At 63.8% G+C, this 22,707-nt stretch overlaps 3 protein-coding genes across 3 annotated transcripts; all 3 read right to left on the bottom strand.

Moving 5' to 3' along the window:
• Window positions 1-119: 119 nt before the first annotated feature.
• On the bottom strand, window positions 120-9,744 carry LOC311425707 (intercellular adhesion molecule 5-like). Its single transcript, XM_084501659.1, has 12 exons — window positions 9,725-9,744; window positions 8,489-8,822; window positions 6,956-7,025; window positions 5,645-5,923; window positions 5,248-5,559; window positions 4,346-4,624; window positions 3,987-4,259; window positions 3,005-3,247; window positions 1,984-2,226; window positions 1,115-1,357; window positions 745-1,008; window positions 120-657 (listed from the first exon to the last, which is right to left on the bottom strand). Exons 3-12 carry the CDS (start codon window positions 7,011-7,013, stop codon window positions 440-442), a joined length of 2,412 nt encoding a protein of 803 aa, XP_084357785.1. The 5' UTR covers window positions 7,014-7,025; window positions 8,489-8,822; window positions 9,725-9,744; the 3' UTR covers window positions 120-439.
• LOC311425709 (intercellular adhesion molecule 5-like) lies at window positions 9,335-14,700 on the bottom strand. Its single transcript, XM_084501661.1, has 5 exons — window positions 14,436-14,700; window positions 13,317-13,667; window positions 11,088-11,366; window positions 10,031-10,273; window positions 9,335-9,940 (listed from the first exon to the last, which is right to left on the bottom strand). Exons 1-5 carry the CDS (start codon window positions 14,683-14,685, stop codon window positions 9,771-9,773), a joined length of 1,293 nt encoding a protein of 430 aa, XP_084357787.1. The 5' UTR covers window positions 14,686-14,700; the 3' UTR covers window positions 9,335-9,770.
• A 32-nt stretch (window positions 14,701-14,732) lies between these two features.
• LOC311425708 (intercellular adhesion molecule 1-like) lies at window positions 14,733-18,689 on the bottom strand. Its single transcript, XM_084501660.1, has 8 exons — window positions 18,398-18,689; window positions 18,097-18,330; window positions 16,932-17,207; window positions 16,528-16,845; window positions 16,182-16,451; window positions 15,832-16,107; window positions 15,503-15,745; window positions 14,733-15,412 (listed from the first exon to the last, which is right to left on the bottom strand). The coding sequence occupies exons 1-8, from the start codon at window positions 18,672-18,674 to the stop codon at window positions 15,201-15,203; spliced, it is 2,106 nt and encodes a 701-aa protein (XP_084357786.1). The 5' UTR covers window positions 18,675-18,689; the 3' UTR covers window positions 14,733-15,200.
• Window positions 18,690-22,707: the final 4,018 nt, after the last annotated feature.

A 22,707-nucleotide genomic window follows, 5' to 3' on the forward strand; every position in this document is an offset into this window, starting at 1 on the left:
CAGGGGGGAGGACTGGAGGGGGAGATATTCAGTGGGGTGCCCCCCCCCCCCCCATCTTTGCAGGGCAGAGCTGGGTGCTCTGAGCAGGGTCCCATCCTGCCAGCGTCCTCCTCCCTCTCTTTAAAATGTAAATTATTTATTTGGCACATTCCAGCGCGGCGGCGATGGCCTCGTTGCGTGAGGCCCCCCTCCCGCTGCAGTCTCCATAAAATTAGACGCCGAAGTGGCTAAAAAACCAACAACCCCCCCCCCAAAAAAAAAAAAAATCAAACCCAACCCCGTTACCTTGGGGGACAGCATCATGACAGCCATCCCAGCCCGGGGGTCCCCGTGTCCCCTGCGCTTTTGGGGACCCCCCCAAACCCATGCCAAGTGCGGGGCCAAACCCCGGCGGCGCGCAAAGCGTCCCTGCGTGTGGCGGAGGGGCCGTCCCCGTCCCTCAGGTGGGGGTGAGCTGGATGCCAAACACCTCCCCGCGGCCCCCTGCGTCCCCCCGGTGCAGGCGGGCGCCTTCCGAGGTGCCCTCGGCGTCCCTCACGTTGTACTCGCCCTTCTTGCACGCCGTCGTCTTCAGGTAATAAATCCCCGCCGCCGCCAACCCCAGCACGGTGACGGCGCCCAGCACGCCCAGTGACACCAGTAGGGCCAGCCGGCTCTCTGCGGGGCGACAAGGGGACGCCGGTGATGCCACCCCGGTGCCGGTGCCATCCCCGGTGTCCCCCATACCCTGCGCCTTTGGCTCACCGTCCACGCGCACCACCACGCTGCCGGCGCGCCGGCCGTGCCGGTTGGACGCGGTGCAGGTGTAGACGCCCCGGTTGGCGGCGGCCGCTCGCGCCACGGCCACCGAGCGGTTGTCGGCGCCGAAACGCAGGTTGGGGGCGGGCGGCAGCGCCCAGCCGAAGGTGGGGGGCGGCAGCCCCTCGGCACGGCACTCCACGCTGAAGCTCGCGCCGCGCGAGACGTTGGCCGAGGGCACCACGCGCAGGCTCACCGCCACCGGGCTGTCTGCGTGGGGAAGCAAAAAAAACCCCGAGTCACCCCTTTTTTTACCCCAAAACGCCCCCCGTTTCCCTTCTTTCCCCCCCCCCAACGCTCTCCGTGCCGTGCTCACACTCAACGGTGATGGTGATGTTGCGGAGAGCCGAGCCGTGCGCGTTGGTGGCTCGGCACTGGTAGGTGCCGGCGTGGGCGCGGGTGACGTTGGGGCTGGCCGGGGGGGCTTGGGGGTCCCCCAGCTTGGCGCAGGCGACGTGGGGCAGGGGGTTGCCGCTGGCGTTGCAGCCCAGCTCCGCCGCCGTCCCCTCCACCCAGAGCCGCCGTGCCGGGCAGCCGGCCTCGCCGATGCTGGGCTCGTCTGCGGGGAGAGGGTGAGGGTTGGAGTCTCCCGTGGCATCCCCGGCATGGCCACGGGATCCTCAGTATGGATATGGGATCCCCGGCATAGCTGTGGGATCTCTGCCGTGGATAACGGAATCTGCACCGTGACCAGATCCCCAAAACAGCCACAGCATCCCCGGCGTGGCTCTGGGATCCCCGGCATGGTCACTGGGTCTCTGGTATGGCTGTGGGATTCCTGGTGGAGCTACAGCATTTATGGCACAGCCGGGACCCCTGCCGTGGATAAGAGCATCTGTGCCATGGCCAGATCCCCAAAACAGCCATGGCATCCCTGGCATGGCTCTGGGATCCCTGGCATTGCTATGGGATCCCTGGCATAGCCATAGGTTCCCCGGCACAGCTGGCATCCCTGCTGTGGCCAGATCCCCAAAACAACCACGGCATCACCGGCGTGGCCACGGCACCCCTGGTGTTGTTACGGGACCCCCGGCACATCCCCGGCATCCCTCGCACGGTCAACAGCATCCTCGGCACGGCTGCGCCCCCAAAACACCCCCAGCACATCCCTGGCACCTCCAGGTCCCCGGCACAACCACGGCACCGCCGGCACGGCTGCGGCCCCCCCAGGCTCCCCCTACTCACACTCGACGCTGACGTAGACGCTGCGCAGCGCCGAGCCGTGCTTGTTGGTGGCCCGGCACGTGTAGCGCCCGGCGTCGCTCCGGCTGACGGCCCGGCCGCCCCCGGTGCCGGGGGGGCCCTCGTCGCGGGTGCAGCGGGTGCTGGGGGCCGGGTCCCCCTCGGCGCGGCACGCCAGCTCGCGCCGCTCGCCCTCCACCCAGGTGCGGTGCGCGGGGCACCCGCTCTCCGTCAGGCTGGGCTCATCTGGGGGGGGGGACACGGGGTCGGTGAGAGAATGGCAGTTATAGGACTATAGAATTAGAGATTTATAGAATTATATAGAGAATTAGAGATTTACGGAATTGGAGAATTAGAGAATTTCAAGATTACAGAAATTTAGAATTAGAGATTTACAGAATTATAGATTTACGGAGTTAGATAATTATAGAATGTCAGGATTACAGGATTTTGGAATTACAGAATTGTAGATTTACAGAATTATAGATTTATAGAATTATTGAACTACAGAATTAGAGAACTATAGAATTAGAGAATTTCAGGATTACAGAATTTTTGAATTACAGAATTTCAGAATTGCATAATTTTTGAATTAGGGAATTAGAGATTTACAGAATTATAGAACAATACAAATAGGGAATTACAGAATTTCAAGATTACAGAATTTTAGAATTAGAGATTTACAGAATTATAGCTTTACAGAATCATAGAATTATAGCATTATAGAATTTCAGGATTAGAGAATTTTAGAATTAGAGAACTGTAGGTTTACAGAATTATAGATTTACAGAATTATAGAATTACAGAACTTCAGGATTAGAGAATTTTAGGATTAGAGAACTGTAGATTTACAGAATTAAAGAAAAAGACTAACAAAATTAGAGAACTGAGGCCGAACACCCCCAGCTCAGCCTCTGAGCATCCTCACCGCCTCCCCCGGGGACGCTGCCTCCCTCGCCCCGCGGTGTCACCCCCCCTGTCCCCGTGCCCCCCGCCCCGGCGCCCCGTTCCCGACCCCACTCACACTCCACGCGGACGGTGACGAGCCGGCTGCGTGTCCCCAAGCTGTTGGTGGCGTTGCAGAGGTAGGTGCCGGCGCGGGAGCGGGTGACCAGCTCGGGGCGCTGGGTGCTGACGGTGGCCCCGTCACGGGTGCAGGTGACGGTGGGCGCGGGGTTGCCGGTGGCCCCGCAGGACAGAGCCTCCCGCGTCCCCTGCAGCCACGTGCGGTTGCTCGGGCAGGAGCTCGCCTCCATTTCGGGCATGTCTGGGGGTGGGGGGGGAAAGAGGGGAGGATTGGGATGGGGGAAGGCAGCGGGGTTGGGGGGGTGTGTGGGGATGGGGTGGGATGGGGATGGGATGGAAAAGGAGGTGGAATGGGATGGGATTGGGATGAGATGGAGACAGGGATGGGATGGAGATTGGGTAAGGATGGAGATGGGATGGGGTTTGGGATGGGATTGGGATGGGAATTGGGATGGAGATTGGATAAGGATGGAGATGGGATGGGATTGGGATGGGAATTGGGATGGGGATGTGATGGGAACAGGGATGGTATGGGGATGGAGATGGAATGGGGTTGGGATAAGATGGAGATGGGATAAAGATGGAGATGGGATGGGGTTTGGGATGGGATGGGGACAGGGATGGGATGGAGATGGTGATTGGGATGGGGATTGGGATATGATGGGGATGGGATGGGATAGGGATTGGGATGTGATGGGGATAGGGATGGGTTGGGGACAGAAATGGGATGGGGGTTGGGATTAGGATGGGAATTAGGATGGGGATGTGATGGGAACAGGGATGGTATGGGGATGGAGATGGAATGGGGTTGGGATGTGATGGGGACAGGGATAGAAAGGGGACAGGATGGGGCCCCACACCCTGCACCCATTTCATCCCCAGCGCTCCCCGCTCTGCACCAGCAGACAATTGGGATTTCCACCCCCACAGCCACATTCTGGGCTCAAAGGGGCCAGATTCGGGGCACGTGCCGGACTCACACAGCACAACGAGCCGAGCCTCGGTGTCCTTCGTCACCGTGCCGTCCCCCACGGCCAGGCTGGCCCGGCACCCGAACCAGCGCCCGTCGTCCTCCCGCTGGGCCACCAGGCGCAGCTCCAGCTGTGGCTGCGGCCCCTCGGCCAAGACCCCCCCGTCGGCGTCACGGAGCTGCAGCCGCACGGCGGGGGGCTCGGCGGCGGCGGCGCGGCACGTCACTGTCACCTCGCCGCCCGCCGGCACCGGGCTGAGCTCCAGGACGGGCGCCGGGAATCCTGCGGGATGGAGACAGAGAGCTCAACATTTGGGGTGGGATTTAGGGGACACCCCTCAGCCGACAGCCTCCCCTCTGAGGGCTTACGGTAGACGTGGAGCTGCGCCCGCGCCGTCCGTGCCGCGGCGCCCACGGTCACGGTGCAGTTCAGCTCCTGGAGCCCTGCGGTGCGCGGGGAGAGGTGGGTGCTGGCGGTCAGCGTGTCCCCTGCCTCCGTCACCGCCACGTCCAGGCTGCGCCCGTCCAGCACCAGGGAGAAGTGGGCATCCTCGGCGGGGAAGGCGCCGACCACCCGGCAGCTGGCGTTGGCGGCGGCGCCGGCCTCGAGGCGCACGGGGGCCTGCAGCTGCGGTGGCTCGGGGAGAGCTGCGGGGACGCGGTGGCACCGTGAGGGGACCCCGGGGCTCTGCAGCCGGAGAGCGAGGGGACCCCCGCGGTGAGGGGTGGGTGGTGGAGGGGGGAGCGGAGAGCACGGCACGGAGACGTGCGCGGTGAAGGTGGGGGGTACGGGGTGGGGTGGTGGGGTGCATTGGGATGGGTTTGGAAATGGGGAGGGGGACGGGAATGGGGCTGGAAATTGGGGGGTGGATGGGGATGGGGATGGGATTGGGATAGGGATGGGGATGGGATGGGGACTGGCAAGGGAAGGGGATGGGGACTGGAATGAGGCTGGGGATGGAGATGGGGACAGGATGGGGATGGGATGGGCACTGGGATAGGGATGGAAGTGGGATGGGAAGGGGTGTGAATAGGGATGGGAATTGAATAGGGATGGAGATTGGGTTGGGATGGAGATGGGATGGGGACTAGGATAGAGATGGAAGTGGGATGGGAAGCGGTGCAGACAGGGATGGGAATGGAAGAGGAATGGGGATAGGCTTGGGATGGGGACTGGAACAGGGAACAGGGATGGGATGGAGATGGGGACGGGGCCAGGATCCGAGTGGGACCAAGGTCAGGATGCTCCGAGCCGCGCCGCGGGTCCTCACCGTACACCGCCAGCTTGACGGGCACGGCGGCGCGTGCGAAGAGCGGCCCGTGGGGGCGCAGGGACAGCTCGGCGTGGCAGGTGACGTCCTGCCCGTGGTCCCCGGGGCCGACGGTCAGCAGGTGGCTGACGGCCACGCTGGCGCTGCCGGCGGCGGCCCCGAAGTTTTGGGTGCGCAGCGTCTCGCCGCCCCGGCGCAGGGTGACCGTCAGGTTGGCCAGCGGGGCCGCCTCCGCCACCCGGCACGTCAGGTTGCGGCTCTCGCCCACGGCCACGGGGGACACCGGATCCAGCACCACGCGCTCCGGCACCCCTGGGGGGGCAGATGCAGAGCTGTGGGGTGCAGCCGGGACCCCCACGGTGCCACCGTCCCCAATTTGTCCAGCGCCAGCACTCACGGTAGACGAGGACGGCAGCGGGCGCCGTGGCCCGCTGCTCCCCGCAGGTCGCGTAGCAGAGGGCAGGCTGCGGGTTCCACTCGGAGACGTTGACCAGGAGGAATTTTTGCCAGCTGCCGCCGGCCTCCGTGGCGTTTTTGGTGAGCGACGTCTCCAGCCCCAGGGTGGGCTCGTGGTCCGGGCAGGCGCTGTGGCTGCAGTTGATGGCCACCGAGCCCCCGAAGGGCACCACGGCCACCTGGGGCCAGGCGCGCACCGTGAACGTGCCCCGGGCGGCCCCTGTAAGAGCCCCCCCGTGGGCAGCCAGCGGGGACGGGGTCCGTGCCCCAGCGGGAGCCCCCAGCCCCAGAACAGGAGCCTGGCACTAGACTGGGAGCCCGGAACCAAAGGGGGAGCCTGGAACCAAACTGGGACTCTGGAACCAAACTGGGACTCCGGAACCAAACTGGGACTCCGGAACCAAACTGGGACTCCGGAACCAAACTAGGAGCCAGGAACCAAACCCAAGAGCCCAGAACCAAAACGCAGGACCCCCCCCCAAAACTAAACCCAGGAGCCCAGAACCTGGAGCAGGACCCCCCCCCCAGCTCCAAATCAGGAGCCCAGAAACAAACCCTGAAACCTGGAACCAAACCAGGACCCCTGCCCCTCACGCAGGACCCGAACCCTAAACCCAACCTCAAAACCCAGGGCCCTACCCCAGCTCCAAAACCAGGACCTCAGAACCCAGAGCAGGACCCCTGAGCCCCACACCAGGACCCCAGAACCAAAGCCCAGGGGCCCCAACCCCATAACTGTGACCTCAGAACCAAACCAGGGACCCCTGCACCAAAACCTGGGACCCCAGCCTCAAACCCAGGACCCCAGAACCAAACATGGATCCCCAGCCCCAAAGCAGGACCCCGGAAACCAAAGTCAGAGACCCCCCAGAACCCCAAATCAGGACCTCAGAACCCAGAGCGGGACCCCCAAACCCTGAACCGGGAGCCTGGAACCAAAACCCAGGACTCCCAGCCCCAAAACGTGGGACCTCAGCCCCCAAACCCAGGACTTCAGCCCCCCTCCAGGACCCCAACCCCACTCCAAGACCCCAGCCCCATACTCGGGGACCCCAGCCCCACACTGAGCCCCCAGCCCCTAGCAGGGCTCACCCCCAGCACCCCCCCAGTTCCTCGGTTCCATGGGGATCCCCCCCCCCTATAATTACAGGTCAGGGGATCCCCTCCCATAATTACGGGTCTTGGGGTCCCCCACCCCAAAACACGGGGTCCCCAACCCCAAAAACCCTCCCCCGGTGCTCCCCCCCCATACCTGCAAGCGCCAGGATCAGGGGGGGCAGGAGCCGTGCAGCCGGCCGGGGGGGGGCCATCGGGTCCGGGCTCTGTTATTTTGGGGGTGGGGGGGGGGGGGTGATCAGGGAGGATGAGGATGAGGATGAAGATGAGGATGGGGATGAAGACGTGGATGGAGATGAAGGCGAGGATGGGGATGAAGGCGAGGATGAGGATGGGGATGAAGGCAGCTCCTCGACGCTGCGCACCGAGGCTCCTCCCCCCCCCCTCCGCCCCCGATAAAGCCCCCCCCACACTGGGGGGGGGTGGGGTGGGAGCCGTGCCCCCCTCCACCCCCCCCCACCCGTGTTCGGATTGCACGAGTGGGTGCTGCGTGGGTGCAGCGCCAGACGTGCAGCTCTGCCCACGCACCCACCTGGGGAGGGGGGGACACGGGGCGGGGGGGTGGGCACGGGGAAGGGGGGGAGGTGAGGGGGAGGAGGGCTGCAAAGGGACCCCCGGGGTGTGGGGGGGGCGGTCTCGATGCGTGGGTGCTCCCCCCCACCCACGGAGGGGGCTGCGTGGGAAGAAGGGGGCTTGGTGTTTGTGGGGTGTGCACCTGCAGGCGTGCATTGCGTGGGTGTGTTTGCATGCATTGCGTGTGCATTGCGTGTGCATTGCGTGTGCATCTGTGTGCACATTGCATGTGCGTGTGCATTGCATGCATTCCCATGCACATGCATGCATGCAGGGCGTGTGACTCGTGCACTGCGTGTGCATGCATTAGGAGTGCATCGTGCTCACGGGGAGGGGCGTGCATTAATTGTGCATGTTCATGTGTGCATCATGTGCATGCAGGCATGTATTTCGTGTGCATGCAGGTGTATTATTCACGCATGTTCAGGCATGCATCATGTGCATGCTGGTGTGCATCGTGTGTGCATGCAGGCATGCACTATTCGTGTATGTCCGCGCATGTATTGTGTGCATGAAGGCGTGAGTTGTGTGTGCATGCAGGTGTGCACTATTTGTGCATGTTTGTGCATGCATCATGTGCACGCAGGTGTGCATTATTCGTGCATGTTCACACATGCATCATGTGCACAAAGGCATGCATTACATGTTCATGCAAGTGCGTTTTATTTGTGCATGCTCAAGCATGCATTGCGTGCACAAAAGTGTGCATCGTGTGTGCATGCAGGCATGCACTGTTCGTGCATGTCCATGCATGTATTGTGTGCACGAAGCGGTTCATTTCATGTGCAAGCAGGCGTGCACTATTCGTGCATGTCCACGCGTGCACCATGCCATGCAGGTGTGCACCCCGTGCGCTTGCTGGCGTGTATTTTGCTCACACCAGTGCGTGCCATATGTGCCTGCTGCCGCGCCGCGTGTGCATTGAGCCGCTCCCCGCGTGTGCACCATGCATGAAGACGCGTGCTGCTCATGTGCAACCCCGTGCCCACCACCGTGCAGCCCCCAGCCCACCCCGTGCAGCCCCCTCCGTGTCCCCGTCCCCCCCGTGGGCGCAGGCGAGGCGTGATTCACCCGCCGAGCGCAGCACGCTCCGTACCTCGCCGCGGCCCACGCAGCCCCGCAGCGCGGCGATGCCGAACCGCCGTGCCCACGCCGCCCACGGTGCCGTGCCCGCACCGGTGCTGGTTCCAGTACCGGTGGCGGTGATGCCGGTGGATGAGCTGAAGCAGGCCGAGCCGTGCCAAGCCGTGCCGTGCTGTGCCGTGGCGGCCAAGCGGGAGCCGGTGTCATGCCGGGAGCGAGCGACGGTGCCAGCGAGCGCCAGGCTCCGCGCTCACAGCCCCTCTGTCTGCTGCTGCTGCCAGCCCCGGCCTTGGGGACAGCGCCCAGGCGTTGGGGACAGCGCTCGGGTGCTGGGGACGATGCTGGCTCTGGGGACAATGCCAGCTTTGGGGACGATGGTGGCTTTGGGGACCCAAGCCCTGGCGGCAGCCCCATGGCCCCCCCTGTCCCCAGCTCTGTTCCCATCGCCCCTCCCCTCTTTCCCATCCCCCAGCCCTGTCCCTTGTCCCTGCTTCCAGCCCCAGCCCCCGGTCCCCATCGGTGTCCCCGAGCCCCAAAGCTGGTCCCTGTGCCCCCTCCATATTCCTCCCGTCCCCCCCCCAGCCCCATTTCCATCCCCCAGCCTCATTCCCTGTCCCCAAGCCCTTCCCCATGTCCCCAGCCCCCAGCTGGAGACGGGGACCCCCAGCCCGGCCACCATCTGCTGTCCCCAAACCTTGTCCCATGTCCCTGCCCCACAACCAGGCACGGGGACACCCCCCACACACCCTGCCACCCCCTCCCAAGCCCCCCCCCAGCTTCCCGCTGAGCCTCCAGGCACCAGCTCTGCCGCATGCCCCCCGATGTCACCCCCCCCTCAAGCAGGTGACCCCAAGACGAGTGCCACTGCCAGCAGGAGGACATTTAATAGCCCCCAAGCACCCCCTGGGATGCCACCAAGCTGGGGAGGGGGACAGTGGTGCCACCCTGGCAATCTGTACAAGGAGGGGATGGTGACAGCGGGCGCTCGCCACCCGGTGCCACCCAGTGCCACCGGCGGGCGCTCGTGCAGGGCACGGATGACGCCAGCTGCACCCACACGTGCTGAACGAGCCCCATCCAGAATTATTATTTTTTTTTTGGGGGGGGGGTCCCATGGCAGGGATGGGGGCTGCCAGGGGACAACCCAACCCCCCTCAGCCACTGGGATCTGTCCCCGGGTGAGGGGCGCGGGGTTTTGGTGCGCTCGGAGCGCAAAGCTACGGCTCCATCCCCGGCGCCGAATATTCACCGTCATTTTCTTCCTCCTCCTCCTCTTCCTCCTCCTCCTCCTCCTCCTACGCCAAGCGCCGCTGCTCCATCTCCAAGCGCCGCTGCCTCTCCCTCAGCTGGTACTCCTGGATCTTCTTCTTGCGGTAGTAGATGCCGTAAGCAATGCCGGCGCCGGCCAGGGCGCCCAGCACCATCAGCACCACGGCCACGATGAACCCCACGTTGATGTCATGGTCTGCGGGATGGCACGGGTTGGGGGGGGGTCAGCAGCACCCATATAACGTATCACCCCCCTCCCAGCACCCAGCGCCCCGTCCCCACTCACACTGCACCCACACGGTGATGTTGTGCTCCACCGTGCCCAGCGCGTTGCTGGCCCGGCACCGGAACGTGCCGGTGTGGGCACGTTTGGCCACGTGCCGCAGCCCGGGGGTGACGGGGGTCCCGTCCTTGTCACAAGCCACATGGGGCCGGGGGTTGCCCCACGCCTGGCACCGCAGCGTCACCTCCTCCCCTTCCGTCCAGTTCTGGCTGGGGGGGCAGCTCCCGTCGTCCAGCTTGGGTAGGTCTGGGGGGGGCACAGGAGGGGGGCACACGAGGTTTGGCTGGGTGCAAACCCGACGTCGGAGCTTTGCACCAGGGCTGGGGGGTGTTGCAAGGGGGCTGGGGAGTTTTGCAGCATGGGGGGGGGTTGCACAGGATGCAGGGGGGGTTGATGGGACCGAGGGTTTTGCTCCAGCCCTGGGGTTGGACAGGGGCCAAGTGGCTTTGCAGTGGGGTGGGGGGGTTGCTCTGGTCCAAGGGGGCCAAGTGGGGTGGGATTTATTATTTTTTTGCATGGGGACAGGGATTTTTTTGCATCAGGACAGGGGGGTTTTGCCCCAAGGCTAAGGGTGGGGGGCCTTGCACAGGGCCCGGGGTCAAGGAAGGGTTTTGCAGCACAGCTGAGGGTTTTGCGTGGGGTTGGGGGGGGTTTTGCACGGGGTTGTGGCGTTTTGCAACAGAATTGGGGGGGTTTTGCATGGAGATCGGGGGGGTCTGCAGCATGGCTGGGGGTTTTGTATGGGGTTGGGGAGGGTTGCACCATGTCTGAGGGTTTTACATGGGGTTAGGAGGGGTTGCACCACAGCTTGGGGGGGGTTTTGCATGGAGATGAAGGGTTTTGCAGCATGGCTGGGGGGTTTTCACCAGAGCTGGGGGGTTTTTGCATGGGGATAAGAGGTTTTGCAGCAGGTCTGGGGGGTTTTGCATGGAGATGAAGGGTCTTGCAGCATGGCTGGGGGGCTCTGCATGGTGCCGGGGGCTTTATCATGGTGGTGGGGGGGTTTTACACCACAACTGGGGGGGATTTTGCCCGGATCCAGCCCCAGCACCCCACTCACACATGACGTTCAGCTTGACCACATCCGAGCTCTTGTTCAGCATCAGGTCGCCCACCAAGAGCTGCGCGTCGCAGACGAACTCGTCGCCGTCGTCCTCCTCGCGCGCCGTCAGATCCACGCTCACCGCTCCCTCCTGCCAGGGGGTCGGGGGCCGGCGGCGGCTGCGCAGCCGCAGCTGCACCCCCGGGGGCTGGCTGGGGGCCGCGGAGCACCGCAGGGTCACCGTATGGTTGCAGGTGGTGTTGGGGTCGCTGGCGAGCAGGACGGGCTCAGGGAAGTCTGTAGGGGGAGGGAGGGCACGGGGCTGGGTGGGCGCAGGGGGATTCAGGCATTCGGTTTGGAAATGATGAATCACGGAGCTGGCAAATTTGGGGAGCAGGAAAACATGGAATGGGGAAATCAAGGAACCAACAAATCAAGGAACCAACAAATCAAGGAACCAACAAATCATGGAATCGGTAAATCATGGAATCGGTAAATCATGGAATCGATAAATCATGGAATTGGCAAATCATGGAACCGCCAAACCATGGAGCTGATAAATCATGGAAGTGGCGAATCATGGAATTGGCAAATCACGGTGTCACCAAATCACGGTGTCACCAAATCACGGAATAGCCAAATCGGGGAACTGATAAATCAAGGAATCATCAGGTTGTGGAACTGCCAAATCATGGAGCCATCAACCCCTTCGATCATTAAATCATGGAACTGGTGAGTTATGGAACCTTCAGATCACCGAATTGTGGAACCTTCAAATCATGGACTTGCAAAATAATGGGACCAGCAAAATATAGAGCTGGCAAATCATGGACCCACCAAATCACGGGATCAGTAAATCATGGAATCAGCAAATCTTGGAGCCATCAAACCACGCAATCACTAAATCTTGGAATCGTCAGATTATGGAGCCTTGAAATCATGGGACCACCAAATCCTGGAACCTTCAAATTGTGGAATCATCAAATCATGGGACCAGCAAAACACGGAATTGGCAAATCATGGAAGTGACAAATCATGGAATCACCAAATTGTGGAATCACCAAATCGTGGAATCACCAAACCACGCAATCATCAAATAACGGAATCACCAAATCATAGAAATTGCGAATAATGGGACCAAGAAATCATGGGGCCAACAACTCATGGGAGCACTAAATTGTGGAACCATCAAATCGTACAACTGTCAAATCACAGAACTGTAAGATTTTGGAACTGTCAGATGTTGGAAAAAATGAGTCATGGAATAACTGATTCAGGGAATAATTGAATCAGGGAATAATTGAATCATGGAGTGATCGAATTATGGGATCGTGGAAACAGGGAGCCATGGAACCACCATGCCATGGAAGCATAGGGCCACTGAATCAACAAATCATCCAGTTATAGGATCGTTGGGTCATCAAACCGGTGAGCCATGGAATCGTGGAAATATCGAATTGTGGGATCATTGCGTCATAGGAGTGTCAAATCATAGGATCGCGGGATCATTGGGTTATCAGATCACAGGATCATCAGGTCACAGGATCATCAGGTCACAGGATGACGAACCCATTAGGTCATCGAAGCGTTGGATCATGGACTCAGTGAATCACCAGGTCATCGGATCACCGAACCACTGAGCCATCAAACCACGAACCGATTGGGGTTGGAAGGGACCCTAAAGACCCAACCCATGGGCACGACCCCTCAAAGCCCCATCCACCCCGAACTCGGGCACCCACAGCTCCTTTGGGGGGCTGGTTCCAGCCCCTCACCCCCCTCATGGTGACGGATTCCTTCCTCGTGTCTCATCTCCATCTTCCCCCTTTTAGCTCAAAGCCTGATCCATCACCACACCCCCTGATGAAGACCCCCCCCCAGCTCTCCTGCAGCCCCCTTGAGGAGTTGGCATCCTGCTTTCGGGTCTCCCAGAGCCTTCTCTCCAGGCTGAACCCCCCAAAATCCCAAACATTTTAGGCTGAACACCCCCCAGCGGAGCTGCTCCAGCCTCCAGCACCCTTGTGGCCACCTCCAGCCCCATTCCAGCATCCCCACATCCTCGTGCTGGGACCCGCGGTGCTCTGGGGGGGGGCTCAACGAGCGCACAGAGGGGGACACCGGGGACATCACCTCCCCTGAGCCCACGGCACCTCGCCGAGAGACGCCACCGAGCCTCCTGCCGTCCCCAAACTCCGCTCCGCCGCGGGAGCAGGACGGGATTTGGGAAGGGGCAGGGGGGGCACCTACCGTACGCCAGCATCCTGAAGCTCGAGACCTTCCTCTGGCCGAAGCAGCTGGAGTAGCAGACGATGTCGGAGGAGGGCTCGGTGATGTTGCTCAGCCGCACCGCCAGCCAGCCCCGGCCCCGCGCAGCCTCCTCCTTGGTGAGCGAGGTCTCCACGCCCACGATGGCACCGGGGTGGGCGCAGGTGGTGGAGCAGTTGATGAGCGCGGTCCCCCCGTAGGACACCTCCGAGGCGCTGCCCGTCACGCTCACGCTGAAGGGGCTGTCCCCGGAGGCAAAGCCCGGGGACGAGCTGGGGACAGGGGGGGACGAGGTGGGGACGGAGGGGGACGAGGTGGGACGCGTGGCACGGCCTGCGGAGAGGAGGGGGGTGAGAGGGGGTGGGTGCTGGGGATGGTGGTGGGGAGAGGAAGGGGTAAGAAGGGACATGGGGGTGGCACAGGGACCAGGCTGGGGACAGGAGGGGACACAGGGATGGCACAGGGACCAGGCTGGGGACAGGAGGGGACAAGAAGGGACACATGGATGGCACAGGGACCAGTTTGGGGACAGGGGGATGGCACAGGGACCAGGCTGGGGACAGGAGGGGACAAGATGGGACACAGGGATGGCACAAGAACCAGACTGGGGACAGATGGGGACAAGAAGGGACATGGGGGTGGCACAGGAAGCAGTTTGGGGACATTAGGGGACACAGAGATGGCACAGGGACCAATCTGGGGACAGGAGGGGACACAGGGATGGCACGGGAAACCAGGCTGGGGACAGGAGGGGGCAAACTGGGACACATGGCATGTTCTGGGGACCATGTTGGGTACAGGAGAGGACAAGAGGGGACACAGGGATGACACAGAGACCAATTTGGGGACAGTAAGGGACACAGGGACCAGTTTGGGGACAGGGTGGGACACAGGGATGGCATGGGAAACCAGGCTGGGGACAGGAGAGGACACAGGGATGGCACAGGGACCAGGCTGGGGACAGGAGGGGACAAGATAGGACACAGGGATGGCACAAGAACCAGACTGGGGAGAGACGGGGACAAGAAGGGACACAGGGGTGGCACAGGGACCAATCTGGGGACAGGAGGGGACAAGAGGGGACACCTCCCTAGCACTTACCGGCCTGAGCCAGCAGCAGCAGCCCCACGAGGGGCAGAGCAGGATGGTGACCCCGAGGCACGGCCACGGCGGAGACCGAGGACACCCGGGGCCAGGGGCAGCGGGGAGCCCCCAGCCTCGCAGCCCTGGCATCACCCCAGCCCTCCCCGTCCCCTTCCCCGTCCCCGTGTCCCCCCGTCCCCATCTTCAGCGAGGCCAAATGGCGGCGCGACGAAGGAAGGAAGGAAGTGGGGATTGGGGCCCCGCGCATGCTCGGCGGGGGGTTGACCGTGGGTGCAGCGCCAAAAAACAGCGAGGTTTGGACAGAAACACAGCAGGGGGGGTCCCCTCGTCATCACCCCCGGCCTTTAATTGTGCAACACATACAAACGGCTCTCCGAGCACCTTCATCTTCCTCCTCCTCCTCAGCAGCAGCAGCAGCTCCTGCCAAAGCCCTGGGCCAGCCCAGGGGGGCAGCAAGCACTGGGAACCCCCCACGGTTCGTGGGCTCCAACACGAGGAGGACGAGGAGCGCCTTCGTCCCGCGGAACGTCACCGCTCGACCCCAAACCGCTTCCCCCGGCACTGCGGGGTCCCTCCTCGGTTTGTCACCATCCCGAGGCGACGGCGGCCGTCCCCAATGTAGTGTTGGCCTTGCCCGGCGTCACCCCCTCCGCGAGGTCCCGCCGGGTGCTCCCCACCGGCACCCGGTGCCGTACACGGCGCTCGGCACCCAGGGGTGCCCCTCAGCCCACGCTCCCTGCGGCGGCTCCGGCGGCGGCGTGGCTACGGCTGGCTCCCCGGTGCCGACCCGTTGATGCCGACCATCTCCTCCGGGCGCAGCTTCTGCATCTCCATGCGCTGCTGCTCCTTCTGCAGCTGGTACTCACGGATCTTCTTCTTGCGGTAGTAGATGCCGTAAGCAATGCCGGCGCCGGCCAGGGCGCCCAGCACCATCAGCACCACGGCCACGATGAACCCCACGTTGATGTCATGGTCTGCGGGATGGCACGGGTTGGGGGGGGGTCAGCAGCACCCATATAACGTATCACCCCCCTCCCAGCACCCAGCGCCCCGTCCCCACTCACACTGCACCCACACGGTGATGTTGTGCTCCACCGTGCCCAGCTCGTTGCTGGCCCGGCACCGGAACGTGCCGGTGTGGGCACGTTTGGCCACGTGCCACTTTCCAGGGATGAAGCTGGTCCCGTCCTTGTCACAAACCACATCGGGCTGGGGGTTGCCCCGCGCCTGGCACCGCAGCGTCACCTCCTCCCCTTCCGTCCAGTTCTGGCTGGAGGGGCAGCTCCTGTCGTCCAGTTTGGGTGAGGCTGTGGGGACACCAGGGGACATTACTCCCCCCTGAAATGCGCCGCGACGTCCCCGCCGCCCCCCCGGCTGCCCCCTGCGCACCCACCAGTGACGATGAGCACCACGGGCGCACTCTTCTTCGGGGGTTTGATGCTTGCGGGCATCCTGGCCTCGCAGACCACCTCGGTGCCACTATCCTCCTCCGACACCTTCCACGTAAAGCCCTGCGGGGACGGTCCCCAGGCGGCCAGGACGCGGGGACCCGCCGTCACCTGCAGCTGCAGCTCCGGGGAGTGGCCGGGTGGCAGGACGCAGCCCCCGCTCACCTCCGTCCCCTCCCTGGGGACACTGATGTTGACGTTCAGCTGCGGCTGGGGGAAGCCTGCGGGTGACATCAGGGGACACCTGAGGGACGCCGTTCCCACCGTGCCACCCGCCCGAGCGTGCTGCACTTACTGTAGACGTGGACCAAAGCCTGCTGCCGCCGCTCCTTGGGTCCCACCCGCACGCTGCAAACCACCTCGAATTGTCCCTGCTGAGCGTGGGACACCTCGGCCACCGCGCGGAGCCCGTCCTCGGTGACACGGAATGGCAGCGGGTGGCCGGCCAAGGAAAGCTCGAAGCGCGGTGCTGGGAAAACGTCCCGGACGCTGCAGGAGACGCTGAACTTCTCGTCTGTCTCCAGGTTGCTCTCGCTCATCTCCAGCTGGGGATCCTGAGGGAAATCTGCAGCAGGGGAGCAAACGGTGAGACACGGCCACCGCCGGCTGGGGGACATGCGGTGACACCGGCGCCAGCTCACCGTAGACGTCCAGCACCCGCGGGGAGGAGGTGGCATTGAAGTGGACGTTGCTGGGCTGCAGGTCGAGCAGCGCCTGGCAGGTGACGTTCTGCCCCCGGTCCCCGCGCTCTGCTGTCACCAGGTGTCTCACCACCACGTCCTGCGGCTCGTTCTTGTCACTGTCCTCGAAGGTGGCGGTGTGCAGGGTGGTGGCACCGCGGCGCAGGATCACCGTCAGGTTCCGGATGGGCGCCACGCGGGGCACGTGGCACACCAGCTCGTGGCTGTCACCCACCGCCAGCTGCGGCACCGGCTCCAGCACCGCCTGCTCCAGGGGACCTGGGTTGGGGGGAGGACAAGACGCGGCGTGAAGGGGTCACCCTCGGTGCCACCGGGGCTGACGGCGCCATCCCAGAGCCGCTTACGGTAAGCGATGAGGGTGGCCGACACCGTCTTCCTCGTGTCCTTGCAGAAGAAGTAGCAGAGGATGTTGGAGCTCCACTCGGTGATGTTACGCAGCTCCACCACCTTCTCGCTCGGCCCCGAAGCGTTCAGCAGGTGCTTGTAGAAGGAAGTCTCCACGTTACCCCTGATGCTGGGGTCCTGGCACGTGGTCCTGCACTTGAGGCGCACCGTCCCGCCGTACTCCACCACCGGCGCCGGAGGCTCGATGAACACCTCGAAGGAAGCGTGCAGCCGCCCTGCGAGGCGAAACGAACACCCGTGAGGGTCCGCAGGGTGCTGGGGAACCCCCCAGGAGAAGCCAAAGGGGCCCCCCAGGTTCGTCCCCAACCCATCACCCCAAGGGGAAGCGTCCCCGTGGCGGCAGCGAGGGAGAAGTGTGGAGCTTCCGAGCTTCTCCTTTGCTGTGGGAAGTGCCCTTGAGGGCGCGTGGGGAGGGCAGGATCCATCCCTTCCCCCATCACCCCCCCCCCTCATCTGCCACAGCCCAAAAAACATGAGCAGAAAGGGCAGAGGGTACGCGGAGAGGCGTGGGGCGCGCCGGCGGCTCGCAGCAGCTGTCCCCAGCCGGCGGCCGGATCCTCATCGCGGTGACAGCCCCGCGAGGGTGACAAAAAGCAAATCCCTTCCTGGCAAAGCTGGGCTGCGGAGCCCCCGCTCTGGGGAAAAAAAAAAAAGCCCCCCCCGGTGAGTCAGTGGCTGAGCCCCGCCGCTGGGGGTTCCCCGAGGTTTTCCTCGGCCGCCCAGGGCAAAGTCCTGCCCTTTCCCAGAATAACCGGGCGGAAGCAAGGGAAAAATTCCTCGGAATTGCCCCAGGACAAACAGATTTCGCAAGGGCACCCGGGCTGGGCTGCGCCGCGTCGTCCCCCCCCAACCCCCACCGCCCCCCGCTCTCTTCCTGCTCGCCCCCAACTCGCGTGGGGGACGCGCTCAACAAGGGCTCCGCCACGGTGTCACCGACACGCTCGGAGTCACACGCTCGCTCTGACACGCGTGTGCTCGCCCCGACGTGCTCGTGCTCGCCCCGACCCCCTTGCACGCTCCCGCTCCGGTGCCACAGCCCTGGGGACACGCGGGTCCCCGCCGCCCTCTCCCCACCACCCCCGTGCCCCCCCCGGTGCCCCTCACCTGCGAGCATGTTCACGGCGCACAGGAGCAGTGGGAGCGCTGCGGGGCGCATGGCACCGGCACCGGGCTGCTTCGGAGCTCCGGGAACACCGAGGAGGGACCGGGGAGAGGGGTTGGGGGGGTCTCCGTGCGCACCGGGATGGGGCCGGTCGGGGTCTCCGAAAATCTCGGTTCCCAAGGCGATCGGGCTCTCCGTGCGCACCGGTACCGGCTCCGGTTCGGGCTCTCCGTGCGCACCGGGGTGGATCCGATCGGGCTCTCCGTGCGCACCGGGACGGGTCCGCTTTGGGCTCTCCAAGGACACCGGTACCGGCTCCGGTTCGGGCTCTCCGTGCGCACCGGTGTTGCTGGCTCAGGATCCTCGCTGTGCTCCCACCGCCCCGCCGGGCAGGCGCTTTATGAGCTCGGCACAAGCCCGGCCCCTCCCGGCCCCCCCCGGGGAATTCCGGGGCTGTGGGGACTTCGGCGCCGGGGTTCCCCCCGGGCAGCTGGACCCCGGCCTGGGGCCGTGGGACAGCCCTAAACCCTCCAGCCCCACTGCTCTCCCACCCCGGGACGGGGCAGTTTTCCTGTCCCATTGCCCCGGGATGGGGCAGTTCTTTTGCCCTCCCCGCCCCCCACTGCCTCCCCGCCCTGGGACGGGGCAGGTTTTCTGCCCCACTGCCCTGGGGTGGGGCAGATTTGCCCCAAATGGAGCAGCCCTCCTGCCCCGCTGCCTGGGAAAGGGGCACCTTCTTTCTGCCCCCATGGGGCAGCCCTCCTGCCCCCCTGCCCCCCTGCCCTGGTATGGGGCAGCCCCCCAAACCTGCCCCACTGCACTCGCTCCAGCCCCCTGCACCAAGCTCAGGCACCAGGGCTCCCAAATTTGGGGGTTTGGAGGGGGGGACTCAGCCCCATAAGACAAATTCGGGGCTTCCTGACGCCCCCCCCCACACCCAGGATTTTTGTGGGGGCCTGGCCAGGGCTGGATTAAGGCTCAGCATCAGAACAGTGACCTCATCCCGAATGCATGGAGACAAACAGCCAGCCAAACTCCCTCCTCCGCACTCCTTTTTCTCTTCATGGTTTTTTTTTGTTTTTTTTTTTTGTGGAAGTGAGGCCTTTTTCTCACCACGAGGAGCCGGGAGGGCGGCCAGACCCCCCCATCGGCGCTGGGGGGCCAGGATGAGGCCGCCCCGGCTTTTGGCACGGCGGGGGCCGCTGGCTTTCCGAAGTTTTCCTTTTGGGACAAAAGCCTCAGGTTGAGAAACGCCTCCAAGCTATACCCAACGCTGACCTGGGGACAAAGCGCAACCCACGCCGCTGGCGCTGTCACCCCGCGTGTCCCCTGGGCTTTGCCTTGGCGCCGGTGACAGAGGAAAGTCCGGGGCCAGCTCCCGGGGTTTCACTTCTGCATCCCACAGCCAAAAACCCTGCTGGCTTTATAAGAAGTGCGCCGGGACCGCGGAAACCACGTGGCCCTGTCCCCAACCAGAGCCACCACGGGGCTGCGTCCCCTTGTCCCTACCGGGAAAGGGGAACCCACGCGGCGCCCCACGGCTCCGCCGTCCCCCGTGCACGGTTCCTCGTCCCCAAGGCCACCCCCCCCCCCCCGTGTTTTTGGGGCAGGCGTCAGGAATTCCTTATCTCCCCATGGCCGTGGCCTCGCTGGGGCTGCACAAAGGGCGTTTCCTGCGTGGTCAGCAGTGTGGGGACGGGGACACAGGGACATGGGGCACGTGGGGGGGGACGTGGGGGTGCAGGGAGGGGTTGGGAGGGGCGTGGGGGGAGGATGCGGGGATGTGGGGGCATGGGATGGATGGGGAGGGACGTGGGAACTTGGGGAGGGACGTGGGGATGTGGGGAGGGACACGGGGACGGGGACAAGGGGGAGGATTGGGGGGGACACGGGGGACATGGGGATGGATGGGGAGCGACACGGGGCACGGGGATGTGGGAAAGGATGGGGGACAGGGACAAGGGGGTGCACTGGGGGGACATGGGGGACGTGGGATGGGTGGGGAAGGACATGGGGACAGGGACACTGGACACGGCAGTGGACTGGGAGGGACATGGGGGACCGGGACACGGGGGACACCCCAAATTCCTTCCTCTGCTCTGCCGCTCCCACGGCTCCGTCACCGTGCGGCACCCCTGGGGACACCCTTGGGGACACCCTCGGGGACATCCCCGTGTCCCCGTGTCCCTATCCCCTGACCCATCCCATAAGGTGCCACCCCGTGCCAAGGGCTGGCGGCACGGCCACCGCTTAACGAAGGCGCTAACGAGGCCACGGGGGTCCCGGGGGACCTCGGGGACGGCAGCCACCGAGCGTCCCAACCCCGGGGACATCCCCGTTGCATCCGAGCAGGATGGGCTCAGGCGCCAGCACGTGTCACCTCTGGCTCCGGGCTTCCGATGGGGAAATTCAGCGGGGGGACGCGGGCCCCAATACAGGATACGGTGCCCGGTGCAGGATGCGGCCCAACCCGTCCGGTCCTACAGAGCCCCCCCCCCAAGCTCCGGTGGCCTCACGCTTGTCCCGAAATGTCCGGAAGCGCCCGCACGGGGCAGCCACACGCCAGCATCGCTGCAGGAAGGGGCCCTCCGGCTGCTGCCTTCACGCTCCCACCGTGGTCTTCTTGGGGTGCTGAGCCCCCTTGCACACCCGCTGCAAGCTCCAAGCCCTGTTGCATGCATGCTATGTGCTCCAAGCCTTGTTGCACACTCACTGCATGCACAAAGCCCCATTGCACACTCACTGCAAGCTCCAAGCCTCATTGCATGCATGTTGCATGCTCCAAGCCCCATTGCACACTTGCTGCAAGCTCCAAGCCCTGTTGCATGTGTGTTACATGCTCCAAGCCTTGTTGCACACTCACTGGATGCACAAAGCCCCATTGCACGCTCACTGCAAGCTCCAAGCCCCATTGCATGCATGTTACGTGCTCCAAGCCCCATTGCACACCCACTGCAAGCTCCAAGCCCTGTTGCACGCATGTTACGTGCTCCAAGCCCTGTTGCACACTTGCTGCAAGCTCTGAGCCCCATTGCATGCACCTTTCAGACTCCAAGCTGCATTGCATGCATGTTACAGGCTCCAAGCCCTGTTGCACACTCACTGCAAGCTCCAAGCCCTGTTGCATGCATGTTATGGGCTCCAAGCCCTGTTGCACACTTGTTGCAAGCTCCAACCCCCATTGCACACGTGTGTTACAGGCTGCAAGCCCCGTTGCATGCATGTAACGGGCTCCAAGCCCCGTTGCACACTCACTGCACGCTCCAAGCCCCTTTGCACACTCATTACAAGCCCCAGACCCTTTGAACACTCCTTACAACCCCCAGAGCCCCTTTGCACGCCTGTTGCAAACCCTAAGCCCTCTTTGCACACTCGTTACAAGCCCCAACCTCCCTTTGCACACTCGTTACAAGCCCCAGACCCCTTGCACACTCTCCACAGGCTCCAAGCCACCCCCCCCAAATCCCTTTGCTGCCTCCCTGTCCTCTGGCCCCATCCTGGCCCACGAATGCACCCCACAAACGTCCCACAAACGTCCCCCGTTAACGAGCCCGGCTAATGAGCCTGGTTAACGAGCCCGTGCCCTGGCTGCTTTCCACTTTGCAGCCACGGCACTGCCAGGAAAGGGCCGTGCCCGGGCCCGTCCCATGCCTTTGGGCGCCTGGAGCTGGAGCGGTGCCACTTGGCGCTGTGCCCTCGTCCCTTGCACGGCACCCGATGTCCCCGGGGGCACGGGGACGGCGCCGTCACCCCGAGGTGCTCTTGGGGCTGGGGCACAGCGGGGACGGGCTCAGCACCGCTCGCTCACGGCCCCTGCAGCTTCTCCGGCCACCCCGCGGCGTGACAAGTGCCACCAGCCTGGCCAACGTCACCGATGTCACCACCATGGGGATGAGGACGCTGCGGAGGAGCCCGCGGGAGGGGACGAGGCGAGCTGGCCCCGTGGTGTCCCCAGCCCCGCAGCGGGACCTGGGAGCCACCAAGGTGCCACCAGGTGCCACTGCTCACCGTGGGAGAGGATGTGCGTGCCGGCAGAGCTGTCCCCAAAGCCGTCCCCAAGCCTGGATTGTCCCCAAGGGGTGGCTGTATGTCCCCATATCCCTAAAGGACGGCTGGATGTCCCCATGGGGTGGCTGTACGTCCCCATGTCCCCATGGGGTGGCTGTATGTCACCGTGGGGTGGCTGTATGCCCCTATATCCCTAAGGGGTGGCTGTATGTCCCCATATCCCTAAGGGGTGGCTATATGTCCCCACAGGGTGTCTGTATGTCCCCATGGGGTGGCTGTACGTCCCCATGTCCCCACAGGGTGTCTGTATGTCCCCAAGGGGTAGCTGTATGACCCCATGTCCTCACAGGGTGGCCATATGGCCCCATGTCCTCAAAGGGTGGCTGTATGTCCCCAAGGAGCATCTGTATGTCCCCATGGGGTGTCTGTGTGTCCCCATATCCCCAAGGGGTGGCTGTATGTCCCTGAGGGGTGTCTTTATGTCCCCATATCCCCATAGGGTGGCCATACATCCCCGTGTCCCCACGGGGCACCTGTACCACAAACCCAGGAGCCACCCAAACCCTAAAACGAAGTCTTCAAGCACACCCCCCCCCAAAAAAAAC

The sequence above is a fragment of the Aythya ferina genome, assembly GCF_964211825.1.
Source record: "Aythya ferina genome assembly, chromosome: 33".
NCBI classification, from domain to species: Eukaryota; Metazoa; Chordata; class Aves; order Anseriformes; family Anatidae; genus Aythya; species Aythya ferina.